Source organism: Canis aureus, chromosome 6 (genome assembly GCF_053574225.1).
Source record: "Canis aureus isolate CA01 chromosome 6, VMU_Caureus_v.1.0, whole genome shotgun sequence".
In the NCBI taxonomy this organism is placed as follows: domain Eukaryota; kingdom Metazoa; phylum Chordata; class Mammalia; order Carnivora; family Canidae; genus Canis; species Canis aureus.
The window spans coordinates 43,851,558-43,879,316 of NC_135616.1; the positions used below are offsets into that span (position 1 = coordinate 43,851,558).

Consider the following 27,759-nt stretch of genomic DNA (forward strand, 5'->3'; position numbering starts at 1 on the left):
TGAATTCCTATCTACTGTAGACGCACTGGTAGTTGTAGGATATTGCCAGATGAAGTTTCTTTTTAAAAATCCCTTTGGCCAAGGGCGCCTGGCTGGCTCAGTCAGTAGAGCATGTGTCTTGATCTCAGGGTTGTGAGTTTACGCCCCATCCATGTTGGGTGTAGAGTTTACTTTAAAAAAAAATCCCTTTGGCCACATATCTTACATTATATTAACTTAAATATTCCACTTTCACTGTTGAGTTTTGCTTCCTCCTGGAGGGCAAGAGTTTGTACATTATTAAGCTTAGAAAGTAAATTAAAATGATTTTTTTTTAAACTTTTTTAATTTATTTATGATAGTCACACAGAGAGAGAGAGAGAGGCAGAGACACAGGCAGAGGGAGAAGCAGACTCCATGCACCGGAAGCCCGACGTGGGATTCAATCCTGGATCCCCAGGATCGCGCCCTGGGCCAAAGGCAGGCTCTAAACTGCTGCGCCACCCAGGGATCCCGTAAATTAAAATTATTTTAAGTGGTTTGTTTTACTTTTCAGATTGTTGAATTAATATTATCAAGTATTGTACAATGAAATTATTTCAATTTTAAAATGGATTAAACTTTTTTAGAAAGTAAAATATTTTAAGTAATAAGATTTTGTGATTTGTTGGTCTTTGATGAAATATTAAATTGATCCTAAGTTATTCACTTTAAATTCTGTTATGTATAGTCAGTGTACTTCCAGTGAGTATTTCAGTCTGTGTTCTTCAAAAGTTGCTTGAATTTTTGTTCTATTAAGAACATCTGAAGTTAGATCTTTGGATGAACCTAATGGAATTAAGAATGTTTTCTTAGATCATTGAAGAAGCTACTAGATTTTAACTAAGACATATCAAATCTCCTTTGATTTGGATGGTAATATTTGAATGGTAATATTCCACAATACTACAAAACATTTTTAAAATCCTTCTAATAAAAAAAAAAAAAAAAATAAAAAAAGAAAAAAATAAAATCCTTCTAATACAGAACATGCCTATTTTGGTCCCAATCACTCCTGAATTTACAATGACTATGTTCTTAAATATTCTAGAGAAAAACATCTATTTTCTTTTTGGGAAGTTATCAATATTTCAAAAACAAATGCACAAAAAGATTCTTAAGTACCACTGAGCATCTCCTGTTGTAATGACTAAAGCTCTCAGCTCTGCTAGCTATTTTAAGCCACTATGATCTTACCTAGAGTTAACCAATGCTCTTTCACCCTTGTGGTTAATAAAATTCAAAAAAAAATTTTTCAAAAAAAAAATAAACTAGTTTGGAATGAAATTGTATCACTTGCAAGACTCCTAATATAAATACCTTTTTTTTTTTTTAAGGATTTTATTATTTATTCATGAGATACACAGAGAGAAAGGCAGAGACACAGGCAGAGGGCGAAGCAAGCCCCCTGCGGGGAACCCAGAGGACTTGACCCCAAGACCACAGGATCACGCCCTGAGCCAAGGCAGACACAACCACTGAGCCACCCAGGTGCCCTTATAAATACTATCTATATGGCACTGATCAGTAGTATCCCATTCCAACATTACTACAATGACTCATGATCCTAACTACTAAAAATTTGCAGACTCCTGAAGTGATGATTGGTGTCTAAGCCACAAGCCCAGACCTTATATATATATTTTTTAATATTTTACTTATTTACTCATGAGATATTACAGAGAGAAAGAGACACAGGCAGAGGGAGAGGCAGGCCCCCTGTGGGGAGCCGATGTGGGACTCAATCCCAGGACCCCAGGATCACAGCCTGAGCCAAAGGCAGATGCTCAACCACTGAGCCACCCAGGTACCCCCAGACTTTGGATTAATGAGTAGGAAAGGTTTGTTTTTTATTGTTTTTCTGTTTTTTTTTTTTCCTTTTTAAGAAAATGATTTTTTTTTTTTTTTTTTTTTAAGATTTCATTTATTCGTGAGAGACCCAGAGAGAGGCAGAGACACAGGCAGAGGGAGAAGCAGGCTCCATGCAGGGAGCCCTATGTGGGACTCGATCCTGAGACTCCAAGATCATGCCCCGGACCTAAGGTAGATGCTCAACCGCTGAGTTACCCAGGTGTCCCAAGATTTTATTTTTTTGAGAGTGAGAGAACACAACTGGGCAAGGGCAGAGGGAGAGGGAGAAGCAGGCTCTGACAGAGTAGAGAGCCTGATGCTGGGCTCAATCCCAGTATCTCGAGATCATGATCTGAGCCAAAGGCAGGCACCTGACCAACAGCCACCCAGGTACCCTGAAGGAAGGGTTTTTGGTGTTTTTTTTTAAGCTCCGTGTTTTATAACTATATTATTTGCACCAATCTAAGGCTTGAAAGAGGAATCCAGTTACCCAGTGAGACACATAATACACTTAAAAAGTAATCCAATAAGTTTTGGTTAAATGTCCATTTGGCTTATTACTAAAACTGCTGGATAGTTCTGTAATAACATAGATATTATTTAATTACCCTCTTGCTAATAAAACTTAAATGTTCAATTATGGTTTATGGGATGTAGAGGCACAATTTTCTATGCTCTCTTCGTTTTTTATCTGCTAATTAGAAGCGAGGATATGAAAGTAACAAGTAGGGCAAGAAAGCATTGCTTTTTGTATATTTTAAAGTCCAATTTAGATTCCTGGTGAAAGCTGACTGTAAATTTAGCAAGAATTTTCATTGGAGGGACGCCTGGGTGGCTCAGCGGTTGAGTGCCTGCCTTCAGCCAAGGGTGTGATCCTAGAGTCCCAGGATGGAGTCCCACATAGGACTCCCTGCATGGAGCCTGCTTCTCCCTCGGCCTCTATCTCTGCCTCTCTCTCATAAATTAAATAAATAAATAAATAAATAAATAAATAAATTTTTTTCTTTTTTTTTTTTTTTTTTTAAGAATATGAGAGACAGACAGAGGCAGACACAGGCCGAGGGAGAAGCAGGCTCCCCCTAGGGAGCCCGATGTAGGATGTGATTCCTGATCCTGGGATCACGCCCTGGGGCCAAAGGCAGATGCCCAACCTCTGAACCACCCAGGCGTCCCTAAAATCTTTAAATTTTTTTTTTCCATCAGAAACATTACATCTCCAAGACTTGAAGATTTGGGGATCCTACTCATGATTTCCTTATTATTTATTTATGGTATAAAAACCTGTACTCCATATATCATGAACCTCTCTTAACGTCTTCCATTTCTCTTTAAACCTCTTTTATCATTTTCATACAAGAGAAACCACCAAAATAATTTATTGAGTTGCAGGATAGGATGGAGGATCCAGGGATTCTGAGCTTCTGTTTCTAAAATACATTTAAACCACAGCCATTCCCTCTCAGGCAACTTTAAAGAATATTAAGAGTCAGCTATCTTTCTAGTTTCTGAGTGGTCTTTGCATAGGACTGGAAACTGATGTTTATGATTTATCATTTAAGAGTTCTGGAAAGCAATAGCGCATTTTGCAATAGTTAAATCCCTTTTTTTAAGTAAAAAAAAAAAAAAAAAACCCTCCTGGTACAAATACATGGTTCTTATTATAGGATGTCATATTGTATTGCTTTGGAATTGCTTATTTCATTGGTAGGAACAGATCTAATTTTGTGGGGCTCAGGTTTATACAACTTTAGGGAACAAGCCCCCTTTAAAATTGTGATTATAGAGATCCCTGGGTGGTGCAGCGGTTTAGCACCTGCCTTTGGCCCAGGGCGTGATCCTGGAGACCCGGGATTGAATCCCACATCGGGCTCCCGGTGCATGGAGCCTGCTTCTCCCTCTGCCTGTGTCTCTGCCTCTCTCTCTCTCTCTCTCTCTCTGTGGGACTATCATAAATACATAAAAATTAAAAAAAAAGAAAAGTTTAAAAATAAATAAAATTGTGATTATATATATATCATAAAATGTAACATTTTGACCATTTGAAATGCATAATCCAGTGGCATTAGGTACATTGTTGTGTAAAAATCACCATTACGTATTTCCAGAACTTTTTCATAGTTCCAAATAATAGCTCCATACTCGTTGACCACTTAGTTCTCCATTCCCCTTCCCCTAGCTCCTGTTGACTGCACGTCTACATTTTGTCTATGGATCTGTACATTCCAGGTACCTCATATAAGTGGAGCCACACAATATTTATCGTTTTGAGTCTGAAGTATTTCACTTAACATTTTTAAAGTTCATCCACATTGTAATGTATTAGAATTTCATTTCTTTTTAAGGCTGAATAATATTCCATTGTATGCATATACCATATTTTGTTTAGTCATCTGTTGATGGATACTTTCATTCCTTTTTTTTTTTTAAGATTTTATTTATTCATGAGAGACACAGAGAGGCAGAGACATAGGCAGAGGGAGAAGCAGGCTCCATGCAGGGAGCCTGACGTGGGACTAGATCCCAGGTCTCCAGGATCAGGCCCTGGGCTGAAGGCAGGCACTAAACAGCTAAGCCACCCAGGCTGCCCTGGATACTTTATTTCTGCATTTTGGCTACCGTGCATAATGCTACTGTACGTGCACCATAGCTGCAGAAGAGGCTGCAAGCAGACAACATTGGTTTTGTTCCTTTAACACAAAATAAGGGTGATTTTAAACAATTTCCATGTGTCTCTCATGGAAATGTCCAACCAGGTGAACAATTAGGGGTATAGGGGTCTTCGTATCTCATTTCAGCGTTTTCTGAGATATTGCTTTTTTCTTCATGGTGAGAGGTGGCTCATAGGATATTCCTATAAGATTTATGACAGTTGGCTTCCTGAATTAAGGGGAGGAGGAACAAGATCTCAGGGGAAATGGGTCGTGTCTGGTAGGTGAATCCACATCACAGAACAGGAAAGACTACAGAGTCAAGGGTAATGGTTTCCCTGAGAACTATTCTCACACTCTTTAGTAATTGGGAATATATATTTTTTAAAGATTTTATTTACTTATTCATGAGACACACACACACACACACACACAGAGGCCGAGACATAGGCATGGGGAGAAGCAGGCTTCCGGCAGGGGAGCCCAATGTGGGTCTCGATCCCATGATCCTGGGACCACGCCCAGAGCCAAAGGCAGACACTCAACCACTGAGCCACCCAGGCGTCCCAGTAATTGGGAATATTCTGTGGTAGAATTAGCCCCTGGTTCTCTGGAACTTCCTTATGACATGTTAATTATGTAAACACTTGAAGCACCTGGGTGGCTCAGTGGTTGAGCATCTGCCTTTGGCTCAGGTCATGATTCTGGGTTCCTGGGATCGAGTCCCACATTGGGATCCTCTGCAGGGAGCCTGCTTCTCTCTCTGCCTATGTCTCTGTTTCTCTCTGTGTTTCTGTTTCTGTTTCTCTCATGAATAAATAAAATCTTAAAAAAATAATTATGTGAATGCTGTTTTAGTTCCTTCTATGTATGATACCTAATGCTAATGCATGAGATGATTATCCTAGTGGTGCTGGTAGGGTGCTGTATGCAGGCATTATCCTATACTCACAGACTTAGGAGTTTTAACTCAGAATAATTATCCCTTTCACATTTGTATGGTACTTTGAAGGTTTTTCAAAATACTTTCAAAAGATATATTCCCACCGCTTCAAAACATATTATCATGTTCATCATAAAGTTAATAAACAGGCTTGGAAAAATTACCTAGAGTCACATGGAAGAACTGTGACTCAAATCAATGTCTTTGAAATTCTCACCCACCACTCTTTCCACTACACCACAGCCATTTCTAGACTACTTCCCGAAGTGTCAAAAGTCTGCCTTTCCAGGCTATGGAGATCAGGCTATTTTACGGTCCCCAATCACCCCACAAGTTACTAATTGCAAATGTAAAATGTACCTTTGCAGTTTACAATTCTGGCAGTCACCACTTTAACCACCTGATTGAGTTCAATTTTATGAGTAGTGGGACAACCTCACATTATGCACATTCAGATGATATGTGATGCAATGTGAAATGAACAATATAAATTGGAGTGTTTTTCTGAAAAACACTTAAAACACTTAAATTGTATCAAATTGAGCCTCTAGACTCCAGTATCTAGATCTAGACTGCATTTAACAGGAAAAACAGGGAATAGAGGAACAATGTAATGATACCATGAGGAAATAGCCAGGCAAATACAAAATGTGGAACACTTTACAAAACTAGCCTGGCATCTCAAGAATTGATGTCATGAAAAAGAAAATGCATGACCTTTGACTGGATCTTTTTTTTTTTTTTTAAGTTACAAAAGCCATTCTGAAGGTCAATATCGCTTTAAAATTTTTTTATTTTAGAAAGAGAGAGAGCAAGGGGAATGATAGAGGAAGAAGGAATGAGTCCCAAGCTGACTCTGCACCAAGTGCGGAGCCGACATGGGGCTCCATCCCATGACTCCGAGATCATGACCTGAGCTGAAAGCGAGTCGGTTGCTTAAACAACTGAGCTACCCAGGCTTCCCAAAGTGAGTATCATTTTTACTTGCTAACACAGAAAAATCTTTGTAGGGATGATGTAGTTTTTTTGAGAAGTGTCTGGATTCCGCAGGCAGTGGCTAAGAAAGAATTCTTGCGCTGACTTCAGTGCAAAAAGTGGTTTTATTAAAGTAGAGTGACATGACCTGTGGGCAGAAAGAGCTGCTGCCTAAGAATTGTAAGGAGCAAGGATTATATACTTTTGGATTAGGGGGGAAGATAAGGAAAGTTCCAAAAGGATTTTCGTATGCTAGGGAAGATACAAGGATACTGGAGGCCTTGCTATTGTCAAGCTAAGGCTGTTTTTCCCCTTGAGCAAAGCATTAACTTGAAGACATTTGGGAATTTCCCTAAGGAATGTTATACTCTGTCTGCCCTCCGTATTTGTCAATGGGCTATAGGTTGTAATCACATTGAGCAGATATTGGGGTTTGAAGCCAATAGCCAAGAAAGAATTCTTGAGTTGTCTTTGATGCAAAAAGGTGGTTTTATTAAAACACAGGGCAGAAAGAGCAGAAAGAGCTGCAAGGGGGTCATGAGGAGTGGCTGAGTTGGAGGGGGTTTCGAGTTGGGAAAAGTTCCAACCTTTCAAGTTGGGAGGGGGTTAGGGAGAATGGAAGTCTCTAAGGAATTTTGGAAGCAAGGTTTCCAGGACCTTAGGGAGGCTAGCTGTTGTTGGAAAAGGTCATTTATTCCCGTCTAATAAGAACTTAGCCATGAGCCAAGACAATGGTGTATATTGATGGGTCATATGTTTGGGGAATGATTGCAAACATGTATCTTGGGGAGTAGAGATAAAGGAAGTTTCCAAAGGAATTTTTGTACTTTAAGGTAGACTGATAGGGCAGCCCGGGTGGCTCGGGGGTTTGGCACCGCCGCCTTCCGCCCGGGGTGTGATCCTGGAGACCCTGGATCAAGTCCCACCCCGGTTCGAGTCCCATATCGGGCTCCCTGCATGGAGCCTGCTTCTCCCTCTGCCTGTGTCTCTGCCTCTCTCTGTCTCTCATGAATAAATAAATAAAATCTTTTTAAAAAATAATAAAGTAGACTGATAGGGTCCTGGAGGGTTGGACTAAGATTTCCTTTTACCCTGGGACGTCTGGGTGGCTTGGCCGCTGGGCATCTGCCTTAGGTTCAGGGCATAATCCTGGGGTACCGGGATGGAGTCTCATGTCACGCTCCCTGCATGGAGCCTGCTTCTTCCTCTGCCTGTATCTCTGCCTCTCTCTTTGTGTCTCTAATGAATAAATTTTAAAAAATCTTTAAAAAAATTTCCTTTTGCCCTTAGCAAAGTATTATCATTGAGGAAACTGAATCCTTAGAGGAAGTTCACTCTCTGTTGCAAGGACTTGTCAGTGGGCTGTAGGTAGTAATGAAATTTAATAATTTCTCTTCTGCTGCCTTTGTTTCCTACAATAATGATATTATAGTTTCTTTTTAATGATTTATTAGGATGGGGGTAAGAGAATCTGACTTCTGGCTGAGCAGGGAGCCAGTAGTGGGGCTTGATCTCAGGACCCGGAGATCATGGCCTGAGCTGAAACCAAGAGTTGGATGTTCAACTCACTGAGCCACCCAGGAGCTCTTTTTTTTCTTTTTTGATTTTATTTATTCATGAGAGACACAGAGGGAGGGAGGGAGGCGGAGACATAGGCTGAGAGAGGAGCAGGCTCCATGCAGGAAGCAGGATGTGGGACTTGATCCCAGGACTCCAGCCTGCCCTGGGCTGAAGGCAGGCACTAAACCACTGAGCCATCCAGGGATCCCCGCCAGGAGTTCTTGATATGGTAGTTCTATAGGATATTGTGTTTATTCTGAAGAAATGCATGTGATGTAGTTTTAGAATGTTGTTGAGGTCCGGAGCCCACGGCCAAGAATTTTTGAGACCTCCTTGGTGCCAAAAAGGGTGATTTTATTAAAGTACAGGGATGGGACTCATGGGCAGAAAGAGCTGCTGCACTGGGGTTGAGGGGTGGCTGATGGCGCTTGGGAGTTGGGAGAGGTAAGGAAAAAGGAGGCATCCGAAAGCACTTTGATCTGAAGACCTTCAGGATACTGGAGGCCTTGCTTTTGTCAAGTGAGGGTTGTTTTTCCCCTCTAGCAAAGCATTAACATGAAGACAGTGGGGAGTTTCCCGGAGGAATGTCACACACATCCCACCCAGGAGTGGGGCCTCTGGGAGTGCGGGGTGTCAGCTCCCGCTTTGTCCTCAGCCTGCCTTGTGCTCCCTCATCACATGTGGTCTCTCATCACATGTGATGGCATTTAATTATGAAATGAGCTATGAGATTTCATGTGGTCTGCAGCTTACTTTTTTTTTTTTTTTTTAAAGATCTTATTTGCTCAGGAGAGACACAGAGGGGCGGAGACACAGGCCAAGGGAGGAGGAGCGGGACTCCATCCCAGAATTCCGGAGGCTAAGGAGGCTCAGGCAAGCGCTCGACCGCTGGGCCACCCAGGCGCCCCTGCAGCTTACTTTTTTTTTTTTTTTTAATTAATTAATTAATTAATTAATTAATTAATTTATTTTTTGCAGCTTACTTTTAAATGAAACAACACAACTTCCTTTCGAGAGGTTCAACACCACCACCTCTGTGCACCGGGAGAGAAAAGGAGCAGGAACAGCCAAATGCTAACCACCTGACCTCGGAATAGGCTATGCGCGTATTCGCTGCCCTGCTCCCTCACCTCTCTGCACACAAACGGTCAAAGCGGAATGCTGGGGCAGTTAGCGTGTGTAACCCGCCCCCCGCCCCCCTGCGCGGTAGCTGGAGCGCCCCGGCGGCCGGCCCCGGGCTCCGACCCCAGCCGCCGCGGGGGACCGCGCGCAGCTCCCACCCGCCTCCCCTCGGCCGCGTCTGGGCATGCTCCGACGGCCCGCGCGCCTGCCCCGCCCCTCGGGCGTACGCGTGCGCACAAGGCGCGGGCGCGCGGCTCCGGGAGGCACGCGAGGCGCTCGCTGCGGGACGCGGCGGCCGGCTGAGGTGCGGACCTGAGGTGATGGAGCCGCCGAAGGTGGAAAAGTTCAGCTCCGCCAGCAGGGGAAACGGGCTGCGCGCGTCGGCGCAGCTGCGCCCCGGGGAGCTGCTCTTCCGCTCGGATCCCCTGGCGTACACGGTGTGCAAGGGGAGTCGTGGCGTCGTCTGCGACCGCTGCCTCCTCGGGTACGTGCGGAGCGCCCTCGCCCACCCGAGTCCCGGGCGGCGCGGGGTCGGGCGCGGGGGGCAGTGGTGCGGCGCGTGAGGGTCGTGGGTGCGCACGTCGGGGGGCGCTGCCCCGCTGTCCCGCTGTCCCGCTGTCCGGGGGCGCCCCAGGTCAGCCCCGGGTCAGCCGCGGGTCAGCCGCGGGTCAGCCGCGGGTCAGCCCCAGCCGCCCCGTGGGGCGCAGCTGCCGCCGCCGGCACCTCCGCCCGCCCCCGCGCCGCTCTAGGAACCGGAGGGAGCCAGCGGGCCGAGCGAAGGGGCAGCCGTGTGCTGCGGGGGATTTTACTGGGGAACAAAGTGTCGGCGTCCTGGGCTGCGCGCTTCTCCGCTGCGGCCCTGGAGGTGGCGACTGGCGGGGCCGGGGGCGCGGGGCTGCGTGTGCAGCCACCCTGGGGGCTCAGGCCCCGCCGGGAGGGCGCGGGCGGGCGCGAGGCGGAAGAACCGCGGTGTTCACGGAGCACTTTCCAGGGTGCAGGTTGTGTTGGGCCTGGGGACGGGGAGAGGATCAGGGCGTCCTTAGGAGTCCTTACGGAGCGCAGAAGTGGGAGAGCGAATGACAGCGAATCGGAAGGGACCGAAATAGAGACGCCGAGCAGTGCAACGGGAGCCAAAGTCACGGAGCTTCCATGGTGCGCTTTTGCATTTAATGGCCGTGCAGGAAAGTCTAATTCTGAACCACCTATCGGGAGGCGAGGATTCATGTGGAAGTGTTTCATAAGCCTGGAAGCCCTGGGCTCACGTAAAGTGCTATGGGAAAGCAATTTATGGAAATAAGGTAATATATATGCACAGCCCTAGGAATTGTAGTCAAGCAGCTCTGTTACCGAGCTCCTACTATCTGCCAAAGAGGAGAGCTGTGTTTGAGATGGGTGGGATGACTTTTTCCAGGACTGCTTTTCCTCTTCCAGATCTCTTAGCCTGGGATTTAGGTGGGGTGGAGCTGAGGAGGTAGTTGCAGAATTCGAATCTGTCGCTTGACCATTAATGTTACCAATTCCTTATTTGATTCGTAATTGAGGGATTTGTTTGTATTTTATTTTATATTTTTAAATATTTTATTTATTCGTGAGAGAGACCTACAGAGAGAGGCGGCGACATAGGCAGAAGGAGAAGCAGGCTCCATGCAGGAAGCCCGATGTGGGACTCGATCCCGGGTCTCCAGGATCATGACCTGAGCCAAAGGCAGATGCTCAGCCACTGAGCCAGCCAGGCGTCTCTATTTATATTTTAAAGTTACTATGTAACAATTGTATCTGTAGTTTCCTAATGTAACCATGACAGCAAAAATGAAAAAAGTCTGTTGAGAGAGCACTTTGAAGTTGTTGTCAACTTCAAAACTAAAAAAAGTTTTGAAAACAGTTAATTCCTTTCAAGACTGGACTGTTTGCCAAAGGCCCCCACGTTGAAAGTTCTAGATCTTTGATTCTTATTCAAGCAATTTAGAGACCTCTTCATCCAGTTAAATCATCTGGGAGTGTATCTAGAGTTTGAATATGAAGTAGAGAACTTGGTGTCCTACATTAGTTGATGGAGAGAGAGGTGTGGGTGGTCTTCCAGATGAAATCAGACTGGCAAAGTTATTTAGTAGTTGGGATGGAAAAGTTTTGGAATTAATACATGGTGACAGATTATTCACTGGATTGTCAGAGTTTAACTTCAGTTGTGTGACACACAGAATTGTCTGTTTTCCAAAGTAGACTACACAGACCCAGCCCTTTATTTACCATACTATTTCATCACTGTTGGCTATCACTCATACATCTTATTAGCAAGAAATTACTTGTTAGTAATGCTTTAAGCAAAAAAGGAATTTCATGCGAGAGCATTGAGGAGATGTTTAGCATTCTTTGAAGTCTTGAGGAACCCCAGTTCTGAAAGTGGGCAGGAACCAAGGAAAGTTCCACAGTCAGAATTAGACTTCAGAAGTAGTCTGGGTTGGGACCTGGGGAGTACATCATTTCTGATGCTGCCTGGTATTCTGATGCTGCCTGGGTTCTCCCACATGTATTACCACCACCATGATCTGGGGCCGTGTTGCTACTCTTGCCACTGCTATTGGGAAACAGGGAGTTGTTCGAAAGTTGCTTTCTCAGCCATGTTTCCTTGTATTAGCTTCTGATCCAAAATCCTCAGTGGATTGGCTTAAGTTAGGTCACTGCTTGCTCCTGAGAAGCAAGGGAATTTGAGAAGATGACTATTAGGGCTTGGCTTTTAGGAAAGGAGGCAGGCTCTGTACCCACCAATATTCATATAATGGGGAAATTAGCAAAAATAAACATAGGAAAAGGAATATTGGTAAATGCCAAGCATCCAAACTAATACAAACAAAAGAAATTTTCATACCAACATGCATTCGTTTAGTAGTGCTTTACACAAAAAATACATTTACATTTATTAATTTTTTTGCACCTCTTTGATATTGCTAGGATATAGTTAACTTGTGCTTTGGTAGTAGGTGTTCCGTGTCAGTGATTGTAGTATTTCTGAAGTGCCTAGTTGGGAATCACCACTAGCCTTGAACACCAGCCTGAAAATGGTGTTTGAGAGGGCAAACTTTGATGCATTGTTTCATGCAGTTTTCTACCACAGTTGAATGACCATTGTTGGGATAAAGTTTTTGTGTTGTTTATCACCTTGTGATTAAAATTTGTTCGTCATCCATTGTGAAGCCCTTGAGGGTAGGTATTATATCTTTCAATTTTTGTAGTCCCAATGTCTGACACATAGTAAGCTTGTAGTTTGTGTTAAGAACATCTGGCTGAATTTTTCTCTTGCTGCCCTTGCTATTTTGTTGTCTTCCATTTGAATTAAGAAATGGAATGAAAATATTTGTTTGTTACAGTTACAGTCAGGGTGTGGTAGGGACATAAAATAACAACAGATTTGTTATGATTTATTACTTCATTCTATCTGATTTTCTTTGGACTTGGGCTGTTTGATCAGTGCTTTAGTTTTTGCATATTTATTTTTATTAATAGAGAAACTTGAACCTGCTTCATGGCTTCTCTTGCATTTTTCCTCTCATTAAGGACTGGTTTTTCATCTTGTGAGTAGAAAAGAAAATGAAAAAAAAAAAAAAGTAAAAAGTATGTGAATTGGGGAAAGATGAAATGATATGAAGTTGTCATGTGAAATAATTTTTTTTAAAGATTTTATTTATTTATTCATGAGAGGCACAGAGAGAAGGGAGAGACATAGGCAGAGGGAGAAGCAGGCTCCTCGCTGGGAGCCTGATGTGGGATGGATCATGCCCTGAGCTGAAGGCAGACGCTCAACTGCTGAGCCACCCAGGCATCCCAGACATGAAATAATTGATACTATCCTTTTCTGCAGTTGCTCACCTCTTTAGTTTGATAGACCTGGACAATATTGACAAATGGATTACTTTTTTTCTGTTATTGTAAATGCACCATATAAAATTCCATTGTAATTATTTTGTTTGTAGGTCTCCCCGCTTTATTTAGTAACCTAATTCTCTAATCTTATATCCTAGGAACCTAGCACACAGGAGATGTTTACTGCTGAAGTTGAGATGGGATAATATTTTAGGGAATTTTAAGTCACTGTATCTTTGTTTTTGGTTTTCTAAAGTTCCAAGTTCCCTGTAGTTTCCATATTAAGAGCTTCTCTGACTTACTGTAATGATAGTTTCTTCTGTAGGGTAAGGAGATATGGTATCTTTTCCATCATTAAGGCTGAGCTTGAGGCTTAGAGTTTCCCAGGAGGAAAGAGGATAAATTGGAAATGGAAAGTCCATCTTTTTCAGCCCTGAACAAGCCCTGGTGAGTTATGGGAAGAAGGGGGACAGAGGTAGGGAAACAGATTGTGAGAAATACATGCCTTTTCTTTTTTTTTTTTTTTTTTGGTGAAAGTACTCTCTCTACCCAATATGGGGCTTGAACTCACAACCTCGAGATCAAGAGTTACAACACTCCACTGACTGAGCCAGCCAGGCACCCCTGAAATACATGTTTTATTTGTATAATACAATTTATATAAATACAAACCTTCTTTGTATAAATTTGTATAAATACAAACCTTCTTTGTCTGGTTTGAGTTCTGGGATTGCGGTGAGAGTGTTAAATAGGTTGAGGGGACAGTTACAGGTAGAAGGCCTTTGATGGGGCACCTGGCTGGTTCAATTGGTAGAGCATGTGACTTTTGATTTTGGGGTCATGAGTCCAAGCCTCACCTTGGGCATAGAGCTTACTAAAAAAAGAGAAAATTTGGGGATCCCTAGGTGGCTCAGCAGTTTAGCGCCTGCCTTGGGCCCAGGGCATGATCCTGGAGTCCCGGAATTGAGTTCCGCCATCAGGCTCCCTGCATGGAGCCTGCCTCTCCCTCTGCCTGTGTCTCGGCCTCTCTCTCTGTGTTTCTCCTGAATAAATAAATAAAATCTTTAAAAAAGAGAGAGGAAATTTGAAAAAAAGGCTCAAAAGTTGAAGGCTTTTGGCTGTGCTCCTTATTTGGAATCTCGAGAAGATAGCTGTGCAGGTTGGTACCATGCCATGCCATGCCAACATGAGGATAGAGCACAGTGGTGGTAGAAGGAAGTGGCTAGATAGATGAGCCTGTGGTAGCAGGGGAGTTTCGAATGCTCTCATACCATTGGGAGCGGAAGGGCCTGGTGGGACAACAGGCATCATATATCTCTAGGTCAGTGGATATAGCACTAGGAGCAGGCATGACATCCCACAAGATAAGGTGGCAGCAGTCCATCAGTGGCACATGCGCTTCTTTGTGGCAGAGGTTGGTGAAGATCCACAGAGACACCAAGATCCTAAGTCTTCTTGCCACCTTAAGGATGTCTCTTAAGCCCCATTTGGAGAAAAATTTACCTGAAACATCAATTTAAACCAGCTCTGGTAAGGAGTTAAACTTAGTGTCTAAATATTAACTGAAAGAGACTGAGATATTATTTGCCAAATTTTAAGTTTCTGGCTGTTTCCTAGGGTGAATGATTAATTATCATTCTATCTATCATTAGGGTGAGACTAATTATAGAAAAAACAGCCGTAAGTTCATGAGACAGATTTGATCAATTAATTGAAAATAACCAGGTACATTTGAGTTACAGTGTGGGTAGATGTGACTGGGCAGTAAAAAGAACACTGTGTTTAGCGAGGTGATGTAATCCATCTTGGCCAAGGACTGAACCTAGGGCAGAGGCAGGAAGGAATACCTTCATATAGTGAGGTAAGAAGAATAGTGCCAGAGAAGGCAGCAGCAGCAGTGATTAACGGTTTGAGGACAGCTAGGGAAGTGGTTGCTCAGTGGCTCAGTTGTAGAGAAGAGAAGATTTGAAATATTCTTCTAGAAGAATGAATAATTGCCTTGTAGAATGTAGTAGCATAGCTGGGACATGCTGAAGGTCCACTTGAAACTTGTGTTCATTTACTTAAAGTGAAAGCAATTAGTTAGCCTGAGAGTGTGTTTTTCTCTCTCCATGCTCAGCTACTTGATGTCAGGTTAGTTTAATGGTTGGAGAGTGGAAGAAGGGTTAGTGGAAGTTGTAGGCAAGGGAGGTAATCAGGCACCATGATTAATCAAGGGACTGAGGCCATAAGGAGGGTAGAGTGATAGACAGTGGACTGTGATGGAATCATGGATTAGGGGACATGGTCAAGGAAGATGTGGGGTGGTCACAATGGGATGACTTGAGATGTGTGTGTGTGTGTATACACATATATGTACTTTAGAAGTAGTGTGTGTATTGGAACAAGAGAGTTTAAGGTATGGCAGAAAGTGAGATAGGGAAGAAGATTGTTAAAATGATCAGGAAATAGACTCAGATGTTAAATGAATTTCCTCCCCCCGCCCCCCTTTTTTTTTAAATAAGGGAGTGCATGTATTAGAGGGGAGGGGATGTGGGTTATGGGAGAGGGAGAGAATCCCAAGCAGGCTTTGTGCCCAGCACAGGACCCCAACAAACCTGAAACCATGACCTGAGTCAAAATCAAGAGTTGGATGCTTAACCAACTAAGCCACCCAGGGGCTACCCTCCCCCGTTTCAGATGAATTTTCTAAGAGAAGTGACCGAGAATGTTAGGTGTTGAAATGAATAGTTGCAACAAAGGCAGAATTCTCGCACTGGCTTCTTAAACCAAGATTTAAGGGCCTGGTAGAAAGAGTCAAGTGAAGACAGGGAGGCGCTCACCTCTGTTTCAGTAATGGGTAAACGGCATTCTGGGGTTTACAGCTGATTTTGTGAACTAGGTCAGTACCAGGTGCTGGCGAACTGCTGTTGTTGCAAACTCTCCTTGGGGAGGAGAAGGCCCTCAAAGAGTAGAACCTCTTGAGATGGATTGGAGTCCGGATTTGCAGATTCCTGGGCACTGGCTAATGGATTTACCTGAGCATCAAGGAAGGATTGATAATAAGGTGGATTGGGAAAGGACTCTAGGGATATGACTTCCATTTTTCTGTTTAAGGGGGAGTTATAATTCCTGTTTTTTTTTTTCTTCTGGAAGGAGGTTTGGTAAAGGGCTGTTTGGCAGAGTCCTGAGCCTGGAAACATTTGGTCCATGTGAATACCACAGCAGAGGACGTTCTTAATCAGACAGGATGGCCTGCTTTATGGATAGCAGTAAGTGGTTCTCCTTCTTCAGACAGCCTGGTGATTGTTCTGAGGCCTCAAAACAGAACCCATGGGGACAGGGGTGGAGATGGGTGCCTGGAACTCAGCAGTACAAACTTGCCCTCACCATGGCCATTGTGGCCTCTACGGATACAGAGTGCCCAGTTTGCCACCAGTAGAAAGGGATCCTGAGTTCCCCAAATGGCGACGCATCTTTGGGACCAGCCAGCCAGCAGTTGTCAGGTTTTTACTGTAGACCCTTTTGTCATGGGGAGGGATCACTGATTTGTTCTTACTGGAACTTTTCCTGCCCTTTGATTTGCCTTCTCTACCTGTGCTGCCATCTCTGAGACCTACTGACAGGCTTCTGTAGAGCTTCTACAGTTTTCTCTGATCTTCACAGGAGAATTAAAAAAATGACTAATGCCTGTGGTTTGACTTCTATAGACATATGTTGTCATTGAGGCAACTGATAACAGAGCCGTGCATCACAAACTTTTCAGTCTTAGAACTCCTTTACACTCTTAAAAATTGAGGAGGATTTCATAGGAGAGGCTTTAAAAAACAGTTATTTAGGACTCTGAATAGGTTTTACTTATGTGGCTATCTCTTGATTTTATTGCATGAAAAATTAAAACTGATAGGTTTTAAAAATAAATATTTAAACATAATTATTACATTTTAACAAAGTTTTTAGTGAAACAAACTATTTTCTGAAACAAAACAACACTTACTAAAAGAAGTTGCTTGCTTTACATTTCTATGTATCCCTTTAATGTCTGACTTAATAGAAGACCTTTGGGTTCCCATAACTGCTTCTGCATTCAGTATATTGCAAAATGTCATACAGCCTCTAGAAAACTCCACTGTATGCTCATGAGAGAATGAGAATTAAAAAGACAGAAATGGTGTGAATGTTATTATGAAAATAGTTTTGACTTCATGGGATTCCTGAAAGGGCTGTGGGGACTTATGGTGGTCCTTGGACCTTATTTTGAGAACCATTGTTAGAAAACACTGGACATGTCTTTTTTTCCCCCGTAAGTAGGCTCCATGTCCAGCGTGGAAACCAACATAGGGCTTGAACTCAGGACCCTGAGACCAAGACCTCAGCTGAGATCAAGAGTTGGCCAATTAACTGACTGACCCACCCAGGTGCCCCTGGACGTTTTTTTGTATCATTTTGAGAGGCTAGGGATCGGTCCTAGTATATGTTGTGAGCCAGTAAGCAAGTTTGGGTTCTGGTTTTTTCACAAATCGGGGTACATTGGCATCAGGAACCAAGGTGTGGACTTAGTGCCACCCAGTCAGGTTGACTCACTCCATTTTTGCTTCCCATTCTCTAACTCTAGGCTGGTTCTGGCTGTCTAGGAGTCAAGGAAGAGATGTTCCTCTGTACTGGATATGGCCAAACATGGGATGGTGATTAACCTTGATTATAAGGGAAAGAGAGCTATCTTCCATTTACTTGTTACCACATTGTATGACGATTGGATATTATTCAATAATTAATATTTATTATCACTTAGCAATACCAGGCATGATTTTATGTGCTTTACTTTGTGTATTACTTAATTCTTTTTTTTTGTATTACTTAATTCTCATAACAACCTGAAAAAAGTGTCTACCTGTGTTCCTTATAAACACAAATATGGAGTACAGAACATTCATACCTTGTACAATTGATAGTACCTATCAACTGAGCACTATGTTTTCTTGACCTTACTTGCGGAATTCTGACTGAATTAGACTGCAGTGGCTGCACAAGGATACTTAGCAAGAACAGTTTGATAATTAAAAAGGGAGAGAGAATTTTAATGTTCATTAGTAGGGGACTGGTTAAGTTATGGTGTAGCCATATTGTAGAATATTATCCTGCTGTTCAGATTGAAGTAGATCCACTTGTACAGATGTGGATGGATGTCCATGACACATTGCTTGGTGAATAAATTGTAGAACAATGTGTGTATTTTAAATAAATCTTTGTATGTGTATATGTATGTACTTGTGTGTATAGAAGAAGTTTGGAGGAACACCCCAGAATTCTAATATGAATTATTCTGGAGAATGGGACTTGGAGGCGGGAGGGAAGATATTCTTCTGTGCTTTTTATATTTTGTATTTTTCCCCCAATCAAGTTTGTATCCTTTTTTTGTAATTAGAAATTTAAATAAACTTTGAGAAAGTCTTTCTTAGACTTTGTTTCATTTGAAATTGTATGAACTGGTGTGTGCTTCTTGGGATGAAGATGTCTTAGAAATGCTTGCCAGTATAGGTCCACTTTTTTTTTTTTTTTTAATCATTTGATTAGACTAAATGAACCTCTTGATGTAAGGTGAGTTAGTTTATTGGCTGGCCTGTGGCTTTAGAATTTGAACTGAGAGAAGTAGAACTCCTGTTAATAGTCCTCATGATGGTTTGCTTCTGCTCAAGCTTGGTTATTTAACTTTTCCTTAGTATTCCTGAGACATCTCAGTATCCCATTAGTAAACTGTATTCATTTTCCTCCATGAGTACACAGAATGACTACATTTCTCAGTCTCCTTGCAGTTTGATCGGGTCCCTGTGACTCATTCTTGGCCAGAGGAGTGTGAGCTAGAGGTTATAAAAGCCATTTCTGGGTCTGCCTGTGCATTCTTCCCTGCTCTCTCTCCTTTGCCTTGAGTCGTGTCGTGGAGGAGAGCTGCTCTGGGGAATTGCACTTCATGCATCAGTTAGTGGGAGCTAGAGATAAACGTGTCAAGTTAAGGCATTCAGAGTGGCCCTTCTTGAAATTTTTAAAATTTTATTTTTTATTTTTAAAGATTTTATTTATTTGTTCATGAAAGACACACAGAGAGAGGCAGGGTCATAGGGAGAGGGAGAAGCAGGCTCCCTGCGGGGAGCCGGATGCAGGACTCGATCCTGGGACTCCAGGACCACACTCTGAGCCAAAGGCAGATACTTAACCGCTGAGCCACCTAGTCATCCCCCTTTCTTGATTTTTAATGTGTCGATAAATCACCTGAAGATTTTGTTCAAGGGTAGATTGTGATTCAGTAGGTCTGGGTTGGATGTGAGATTCTGCATTTCTAACAATCTAAAGCTGCTGGTTTGCTGATTACTACACAAGAGTAGCAAAGATTTAGGAAAGGGTTAAATGACATAACAGCCCATTGTAAGAACTCAGTAAGCACTTATCAAATGGTTATTATGGCATTCTGGAATAGCTCTAAATATGAGGAAAAGGAACTACTAGATACTCCACATTTATAATCAAGTGTTAAGTTATTCCTAAGTACAAATATACTCATGTATCATAGGCTGCAATTTAGTTTTAGTATGATGTATGCAGAAAATAAATGAAATTAGAACCTGGAGTTATTTTTATTTAAATATTTTATTTATTTATTTGAGAGTACGAGCAGAGTAGGGGGGTGGTGGGAGAGGCAGAGGGAGAAACAGGCTCTCCACTGAGCAGGGAGCCAGACGTGGGGCTTGATCCCAGGACCCTGAGATCATGACCTGAGCCACCCAGGTACCCCAGAACCTGGAGTTATTTTTACCTTCAGACATACCATGATTTTGGTGTTTGCAGTTGTTACATGCTTCTCTAGCTATTTTGTTGAAAAGTAACCTCTTCCCATTATAATTAATTTTTTTTATACTTTAGAAATAACTTCAAATTTACAGAGAAGTTGCAAGAATAGGTATGGGACAAAAAAATTCGATACCCTTTACCCAGATTAAGTTATTAATATTTGACATCATTTACACATGCTCTCCTCTCTGTCCTCCCTTAAGTCCTCTCTTTATCCACATATACACACTTTCTTCTTCCCGAATATGTAAGTTCCATATATCCTGGCCCTTTATCCTAAATACTTTAATGTGTATACCCAACAATTAGTAAAGTCATACATGCCAAGTTCATTAAATGTAACATTACCATAATACTTCACTATATTTCAGTTCTGTCAAGTGACCCAAAAATGTTCTTCATAACATTTTTGTCCCCCCTTTTGTTTTATTTTTATTTTTAAAGGTTTTATTTATTAGCATGGGCAGGGGCACAGGGAGAGGGAGGAGCAGACTCTCCACTGAGCAGGGAGCCTGTTGCAGGGCTCTCTACCAGGACCCTGAGCCGAAAGCAGACGTTTAACCATCTGAGCCACCGGGGTCCCCTTTGTCCCCCATTTAATACAGGATCCAGTCTAGGGTCAAATATTGTACTTAATTATCTGGCTTCTTTAATCTGGAACATTCTACTTTTCTTTGCCTATAACACTGACTTCCTTTTCCTTTCCTTTCTGTTTTAATAGAACTTTCCTCATTTTAGGTTTACCTAATTTTTCTTCATGGTTAGATTCAGGGTATGTTTTTCTCACCTGTGTTGCTACGTGTATTGATGTATCCTTTGTATTTATTTGGAGATTCACAGTGCTTAGGTGCCTTTCATTGGTGGTGTTGTGATCACCCAGTCAAGCTGTTGTCTTGTTTTCCCATTGTGCACAGTCCTCTCCTCTCCCAACTAATAATCTGTGGGAAGACATTTTAAGACCATGGAACTATGCTGTTCATTGAAATTTCCCTCTAGGTTTAGAATCCATGGATGATTTTTTTTAAAGGTTTTATTTATTTATTCATGAGAGAGAGAGAGAGATAGAGGGAAACGCAGAGACATAGGCAGAGGGAGAAGCAGGCTCCATTCAGGGAGCCTGACGTGGGACTTGATCCTGGGTCTCCACGATCACGCCCTGGGCTGAAGGCAGCGCTAAACCACTGAGCCACCTGGGCTGCCCTCCATGGATGATTCTTGACTAAATCTTTGGTATGATATTTGCGAGATGCTTTTTTTCCAACTGCAGCGTTCACCCCCACACTTAGCAGTTAGCATTCAGCTCAGCATTCTACCATAAGCAAGAGCCCATCCTTCTTCCTCATTATTTGTGTATTTATTATTGATGTTGGACTCATGAATTACCATTTTTCTTAGTAGCTTATAACTAGTTATGTAATTATCTCTCGGTGCTCAGATTATCCCAGAATTTTTTAGGAGGAAAGATTTCAAGGTGGATTGTCTGTCCTGTGCCTTTTATTTTTTATTTTATTTATTTATTTTTAATTTTTTAAAAGATTTTATTTATTTATTCACGAGAGACACAGAGGCAGAGACACAGGCAAAGAGAAAAGCAGGCTCCATGCAGGGAGCCTGATATGGGACTCGATCCCAGGACTCCAGGATCACACTGTGGATGTGAAGGCAGGTGCTCAACTGCTGAGCCACTCAGGCATTGCCCCCAACTCTGGCCTTTTTTTTTTTAAAGCATTTCCTTACTTTCTTGCATAACAGATGTTCTGAGCTCATCCTGTAACTAGCCCATCCTAATCCTGGAATCAGTATTTCTCTGAGAATTCCTGGATTTTTTCAGTGAGGAATGGTATTAGACACCAAGTTCTGTTGCTAGGTGTGCTCACTAATACTGTGGTGTCTTTGCTCTTTGACCTTTGTAGTAGAGTTAGGAAGTATGCAGGTTCATGAAAATGTGCATACACATACATACATGTATGTATTTTATTTTATTTTTTTTAAAGATTTTATTTATTTATTAGAGGCACAGAGAGAGAGAGAGAGAGAGAGAGAGAGAGAGAGAGGCAGAGACACAGGCAGAGGGAGAAGCAGGCTCCATGCAGGGAGCCCAATGTGGGACTCGATCCCAGGTCTCTAGGATCATGCCCTGGGCAGAAGGTGGTGCTAAACCGCTAAGCCACGGGGGCTACCCCATGTATATATTTTAGAAATCATGAATTCACACCAATACTTTTTAAAGATTTTATTTGAGAGACAGTGAGCAAGAGAGAGCCCATTAGTAGGGGTAGAGGGAAAAGGAGAAGCAGGCTCCCTGCTGAGCAGGCTCAATCCCAGGACCCCAGGATCATGACCTGAGCTGAAGGGAGATGCTTAACTGACTGAACTACCCAGGTGCTCCCACACCAATACTTTCATGTTAGATTTGTCTCCTTAGGATTCTTGCCTTTCCTTGTTTTATAATTGTATATTTCTTCTGCTTTGGTTATAGTCTTACTAAGAGCGTCAACTTATTTACTCATTTATTCAGTTCTGTATATCATCTAAAATTATTTAAGAATTGCTTCATCTCCATATTACAAAAAAAGTCCCTACTTATTAGTATAGAATTGGTTTGCAATGTCCCTTTCCCTGCTACTCTGCTGAAGACTAAGAGTGTATAGGTATATACTGTGCTTATTTTGTATTCTTTCTATTTTTCCCTTCAGTGTATTTATTAGGTATTAATTGGCAATACAATTGAGTTCATATGTTTTAGATTTTCTTCCCCATTCTTGTTGATTTAATTTTGTAGTTTAAATATGTAGAATATTCACATGCTTCCAAACTGTAACTGTAAAAAAGAGAAGCGTCAGCTCCTTCCATATTCATACTGTTCCCCATTCCCCCAGCCTCACCCCTTTACAGGTAGCTGTGTTCATCATTTTCTGGCTTATCTTTTCTCTCTCTCTCTCTTTTTTTGGTAAGGATAAGCACATATGTGTGTTTTCTTACTTTCCATTGATACACAAAAGGTAGCATGCTGTATCTGCTCTTTTGCACTTGTTTTCTTCACTTACAATATCTAGTGGATATGACTCCATATCATATTTGTAGAATCTTTTTTTTAAGATTTTATTTATTTAGTTGACAGAGCACAATTAGGCAGAGCAGCAGGCAGAGGGAGAGGGAGAAGCAGACTCCCCACTGAGGAGTGAGCCCAAAATGATACTTGATTCCCAGGACCCTGGGATCATAATCTGAGCAGATGTCTAACCAACTCAACCACTCAGGCACCCTGAATCTTTCTTTTTTATGGCTCTATAATACTCTATTTTGTGTGTATACCATAGTTTCTAATTTCCTCCGCTTGGCCATTTATGTAATTTCTAGCATTTTGCAATTGTCAATATTGTAATGAATAACCTGCCCTTATGTACTTGTGTTTTGTTGCAGATGTATATTCAGGGTAAATTCCTGGAAATGGTAATGCTAAGCCAGTGTCATTATCCCTGTGGAGTGGTACCTTTTTACATCTCTACTAGTGGTGTATAAGAGTGCTTGTTTCCCTCAGCGTTGTAGACTCAGTGTATTGTTAAGCTTTTGAATTTTTACCAATGTGATGGATGAGAGGTGGTATCTTAGTATAGCTTTAAATTGCATTTTAGTTATATTATTAGTAAATTAAACATCTTTTTATTTATTTATTTTTCTACTTTATGTTTTAAGCTAGCTCTATGCCCAACATGGAGCTTGAACTCATGAGAGTTCAGTTGTATCTGAGATCGAATTGTATCTTCTACCAACTGAGCCAACCATGTGCCCCTGTTAAATACTTTTTCATATGTGTAAATGCCATATTTATATATTTTTGTGAATTGTATATATATTTTGACCATTTATCGGATTTTTGGTCTTTTTCTTCCTATTTAAATTTTAAACATTTTTTGTGCATTAGCAGTATTAGTCTTTTATCTTTTTTTTTTTTTTTTTTACAGATTTTCTATTTATTCATAAGAGACACAGAGAGAGAGAGGCAGAGACATAGGTAAAGGAGAAGCAGGCTCTTCACATGGAGCCCCTTGTGGGACTCAATCCCTGGACTGGGATCATGCCCTGAGCCAAAGGCAGATGCTCAACTGCTGAGCCACCCAGGTGTCCCTAGTCTTTTATCTGTGATAAATACTGGAAATATTTTCTCTTTGGTTGTTATTTAACTTTGGTTATGATAGAGTAATTCATCCATGCTTTCTTTTAGAACTTGTATATTTTTTATCTTATTTTATTTTATTGATAGAACATGTGCTTGCTCTTGTACCTGTGGTGTGGGGGAGGGGCAGAGGGGGAGAGAGACACTTAAGCTGACTCCCTGCTGATCTCAGAGCCTGTCCCTTGGTCTCACAACCCTGAGTTCTTGACCTGAGCTGAAATCATGAGTCAGGCACTTAACCAACTGAGTCACTCAGGCACCCCAAGAACTTGTATACTTTGTCTTTACATTTATTTATCTATCATCTATCTATCTATCTATCTATCTATCTGTCTATTTATTTAAAGATTTTATTTATTTATTCATGACAGACACAGAGAGAGAGGCAGAGACATAGGCAGAAGCAGGCTCCATGCGGGGAGCCTGACGTGGGACTTGATCCCGGGTCTCCAGGATCACACCCTAGGCTGAAGGCAGGCGCTAAACCGCTGAGCCACCCAGGGTTCCCACGTCTTTACATTTAGATCTCTGATTCATTTAGAATTTATGTGTGGTATAAAGTATGGATCTGATTTTTTTGTTTTGTTTTTTTTTATTTTTTATTTTTTTTAAAATTTATTTATTTATGATAGTCACAGAGAGAGAGAGAGAGGCAGAGACACAGGCAGAGGAAGAAGCAGGCTCCATGCACCGGGAGCCCGATGTGGGATTTGATCCCAGGTCTCAGGATTGCACCCTGGGCCAAAGGCAGGCGCCAAACCGCTGCACCACCCAGGGATCCCTGTTTTTTTTTTTTTTTTAGAGAGAGAGGGAGTGAGGGTGGAGGGGCAGAGGGAGAGGGAGAGATAATCTTATATAGGCTCCATGCCCAGCATAAAACTGGATGTGGGGCTCAGGCTCATGACCCTGACATCACAACCTGAGCTGAAATCAAGTTGGATGCTTAACTGAATGAACCATGCAGACACCCTGGTATAGATCTAATTTTATCTTTTTCCAAATGGCTATCTAGTCCTTTTACCATTTATTAAAAAGATTAGAGCAAATCAGTGGGACAAAACCAATGTTCATATTATAGGTCATATACTAATTGGCTCTAATGCTGGGCAGTCTACCCTGTTTCATTGGTCTGTCTGTATACTCAGGTACTTGTATCACACTGTTTAGTTATAGAGAATTACAGAGAATTTAATATCTGGGAATACTCATGTCATCTTCAGATGTGTAATCTCGTTTCTTTTTCAATTTTTATGCCTGTCATTCATTGTTATTTTTTTCAGGCAAATATACCTTGAAAAATACCTCAAGAACAACGTTAAATAGTAGTGGATGTAGTGAGCATTCTTATATTTTTTCTGGCCTCCCTGGGGCTTACTTATTAAGATTTTGGATTTAGGACTGAGGGACATAGATTTTATCATGTTAAGGAAGTGTGTCCACCCATTTCTGTTTTCTTAAGAGTTTTTATTATTTTTTTATTTTTATTTTTTTTATTTTTTTAATTTTTATTTATTTATGATAGTCACAGAGAGAGAGAGAGAGGCGCAGAGACACAGGCAGAGGGAGAAGCAGGCTCCATGCACTGGGAGCCCGATGTGGGATTCGATCCCGGGTCTCCAGGATCGCGCCCTGGGCCAAAGGCAGGCGCCAAACCGCTGCGCCACCCAGGGATCCCTCTTAAGAGTTTTTAATTAAGAACGTGTTGAATTCTGCCAAAGACATTTTCATCATCTGTGGAGAGTCATGATTTTTTTCCTCCTAGACTTATAAATATGCTGCTATAAATTTACTTAAGAGAGACTATAGAACCAACTTATATATGTAAGTCTTCTTATATTTCAGGCTTTCTTGCTTAGGTAAAGAGCATCATTAAAATAAAACTTTTAGTGTGAAATTTTAATCAGTGGAGTGTTTATGCAAATGATTTCCTCTACCCTAGTCTTGTCTAAAATTTTTAACAGTTTATTTATTTTTAAAAAGTTTTTATTTATTTATTCATGAAAGACAGACAGAGAGAGAGAGGCAGAGACACAGGCCGAGGGAGAAGCAGGCTTCATGCAGGGAGCCTGACGTGAGACTTGATCCCGGGTCTCCAGGATCATGCCCTGGGCTGAAGGTGGCGCTAAACCGCTGAGCCACCGAGGCTGCCCTTTTTTTTTTTTTTTTTAAGGTTTTATTTATTTATTCATGAGAGACACAGAGAAAGACAGGAGACAGAATTTTTAACAGTCTAACCAAATAAAGGTGAAGATCTTAATTTAAGATGCTAATAGAATCATGGGATAGAATGTTTGAGTTGGATTCTATCTCAATCTAATCTGTAACCTTTGGTCAAGAATAGTCAATGAATACTTAAATTCATTTAAGTCGGCAAAAGTATCATCAAAAATAGATATTTACAGGGGCACCGGGGTGCTCAGTTGGTTATGCATTAGCCTTGGGTCAGGTCATGATCTCAGGCTCCTAGGATCGAACTCTGCATTGGGCTACCTGAGTAGTGGGGAGTCTGCTTCTCCCTCTGCCCTTTACCCTGCTCAAGTTTTCTTTCTCTGACACACTTTCTCAAATAAATAAAATCTTAAAAAAAAAAGAAATAGATATTCACAGAATTTTAATAGTTCCCTTACTAGATACTTAATTACAAGGGAAAAAATATAGTAACTTTACAGTGGAAAAACTTGGCAGACATCACTTTAACCAGGTGATCAGAATTAATAACACTAATAATATGACATTGACATCATATACTTCTGATATGCACTGAGCAGGGCACGGCATCACTTCTCTGATGCATAGATATTATAAGTGTAACCTTAATTTAATCATGAGGAAACATCAGAGGATACCAAATGGAGGGATAGTATACACTAACTACGCAGTAGTACCCTGTAAATGAATCTAGGTGTTGAATGATGGACTGAAGAAGCTATTCCAGATTAAAGGACATCAAGGGAGCATGAAAACCAAAGCATGCAAAGTATGCCCCTGGATTAAAAATTGGGACATAAGTGGGACAATTGATGAATATGAATAAGGTTTATAGATTAGATAACAATACTGAATCAATGTTAATTTGTTTTGCAATTAATACATTTATTAGATATGTTGAAGACTATACACTTTGCAGAGTTTTCATATTCTTGAGTAATCATGGACTCTTAAAAAATGTACCTTATATTAGACCATAAAGGAAGTTTCAACAAATCTCAAGTAATAGCAGGTATGTTCTCTGATTGTAATGCAATAAAATTAGAAATTATTAGAATCAGTTGTTAATTTTTTGATTTTGGTAATTGTTCTTTGATTATTTAAGATGTAAGCATCATATGATGTCCTTGTGAAGGACATATGGAATTCTTTATTCTTTATTGCAATTTTTGTTATCAGTCTGAAATTATTTCAAAATGAGAAGTTAAAAAACAAAAACAATCAAAGGTTTTTATTTTTTTGAGGTAGATGGTGAGTGAGGTGACAGACTGGGATTTACTTTAAAGTCATATAGTTGATTTAAAAAAAGTAATGTATTTGGGAGGTATTGGTGAGGTTATATAAGATTATTTGTGTTGATAATTTTTGAAGCTGGTTGATGAATATGTGGGGTTTCATTATACTATTCTCTCTACTTTTGAGAATGTTTCCCACTTGCTGTGATAAAAGTAAAAGGAGAGGAAAGATAAGAGAACTGTCTTCAGGTGTCTGGTCATTTTTGATGAGTCATATTGAAGAAAGAGGCACTGAAAAGTTTTAGGTTGAAAAAACTCTGGGTGTTCAGATTCTTGCCCAAT

At 41.4% G+C, this 27,759-nt stretch overlaps 1 protein-coding gene and 2 long non-coding RNA genes across 9 annotated transcripts in view; all 3 read left to right on the plus strand.

Annotated features, from left to right (window-relative positions):
- The first annotated feature begins 974 nt into the window (after window positions 1-974).
- Window positions 975-8,922, plus strand: LOC144315998 (uncharacterized). The gene is made up of 3 exons (XR_013381743.1): window positions 975-2,061; window positions 6,261-6,427; window positions 8,770-8,922. It is a non-coding gene; the product is annotated as an uncharacterized LOC144315998 (long non-coding RNA).
- A 417-nt stretch (window positions 8,923-9,339) lies between these two features.
- SMYD3 (SET and MYND domain containing 3) overlaps window positions 9,340-27,759 on the plus strand; it is a 792,487-nt gene continuing 774,067 nt past the window's right edge. For 4 of the 6 annotated variants that reach the window (XM_077901368.1, XM_077901367.1, XM_077901370.1 and 1 more), the window contains exon 1: window positions 9,340-9,601. In XM_077901368.1, the coding sequence (XP_077757494.1) occupies window positions 9,438-9,601 (164 nt within the window). In that variant the 5' untranslated portion in view covers window positions 9,340-9,437. The remainder of the gene's footprint in view (window positions 9,602-27,759) is intronic. The other 2 variants (XM_077901371.1, XM_077901372.1) reach the window with 2 other exon arrangements.
- LOC144315994 (uncharacterized) lies at window positions 9,861-18,405 on the plus strand. 2 transcript variants are annotated; one of them, XR_013381736.1, is made up of 3 exons: window positions 9,861-10,415; window positions 16,111-16,226; window positions 17,570-18,405. It is a non-coding gene; the product is annotated as an uncharacterized LOC144315994 (long non-coding RNA). The 2 variants fall into 2 exon arrangements; XR_013381737.1 differs by lacking the exon at window positions 9,861-10,415 and adding an exon at window positions 10,474-13,422.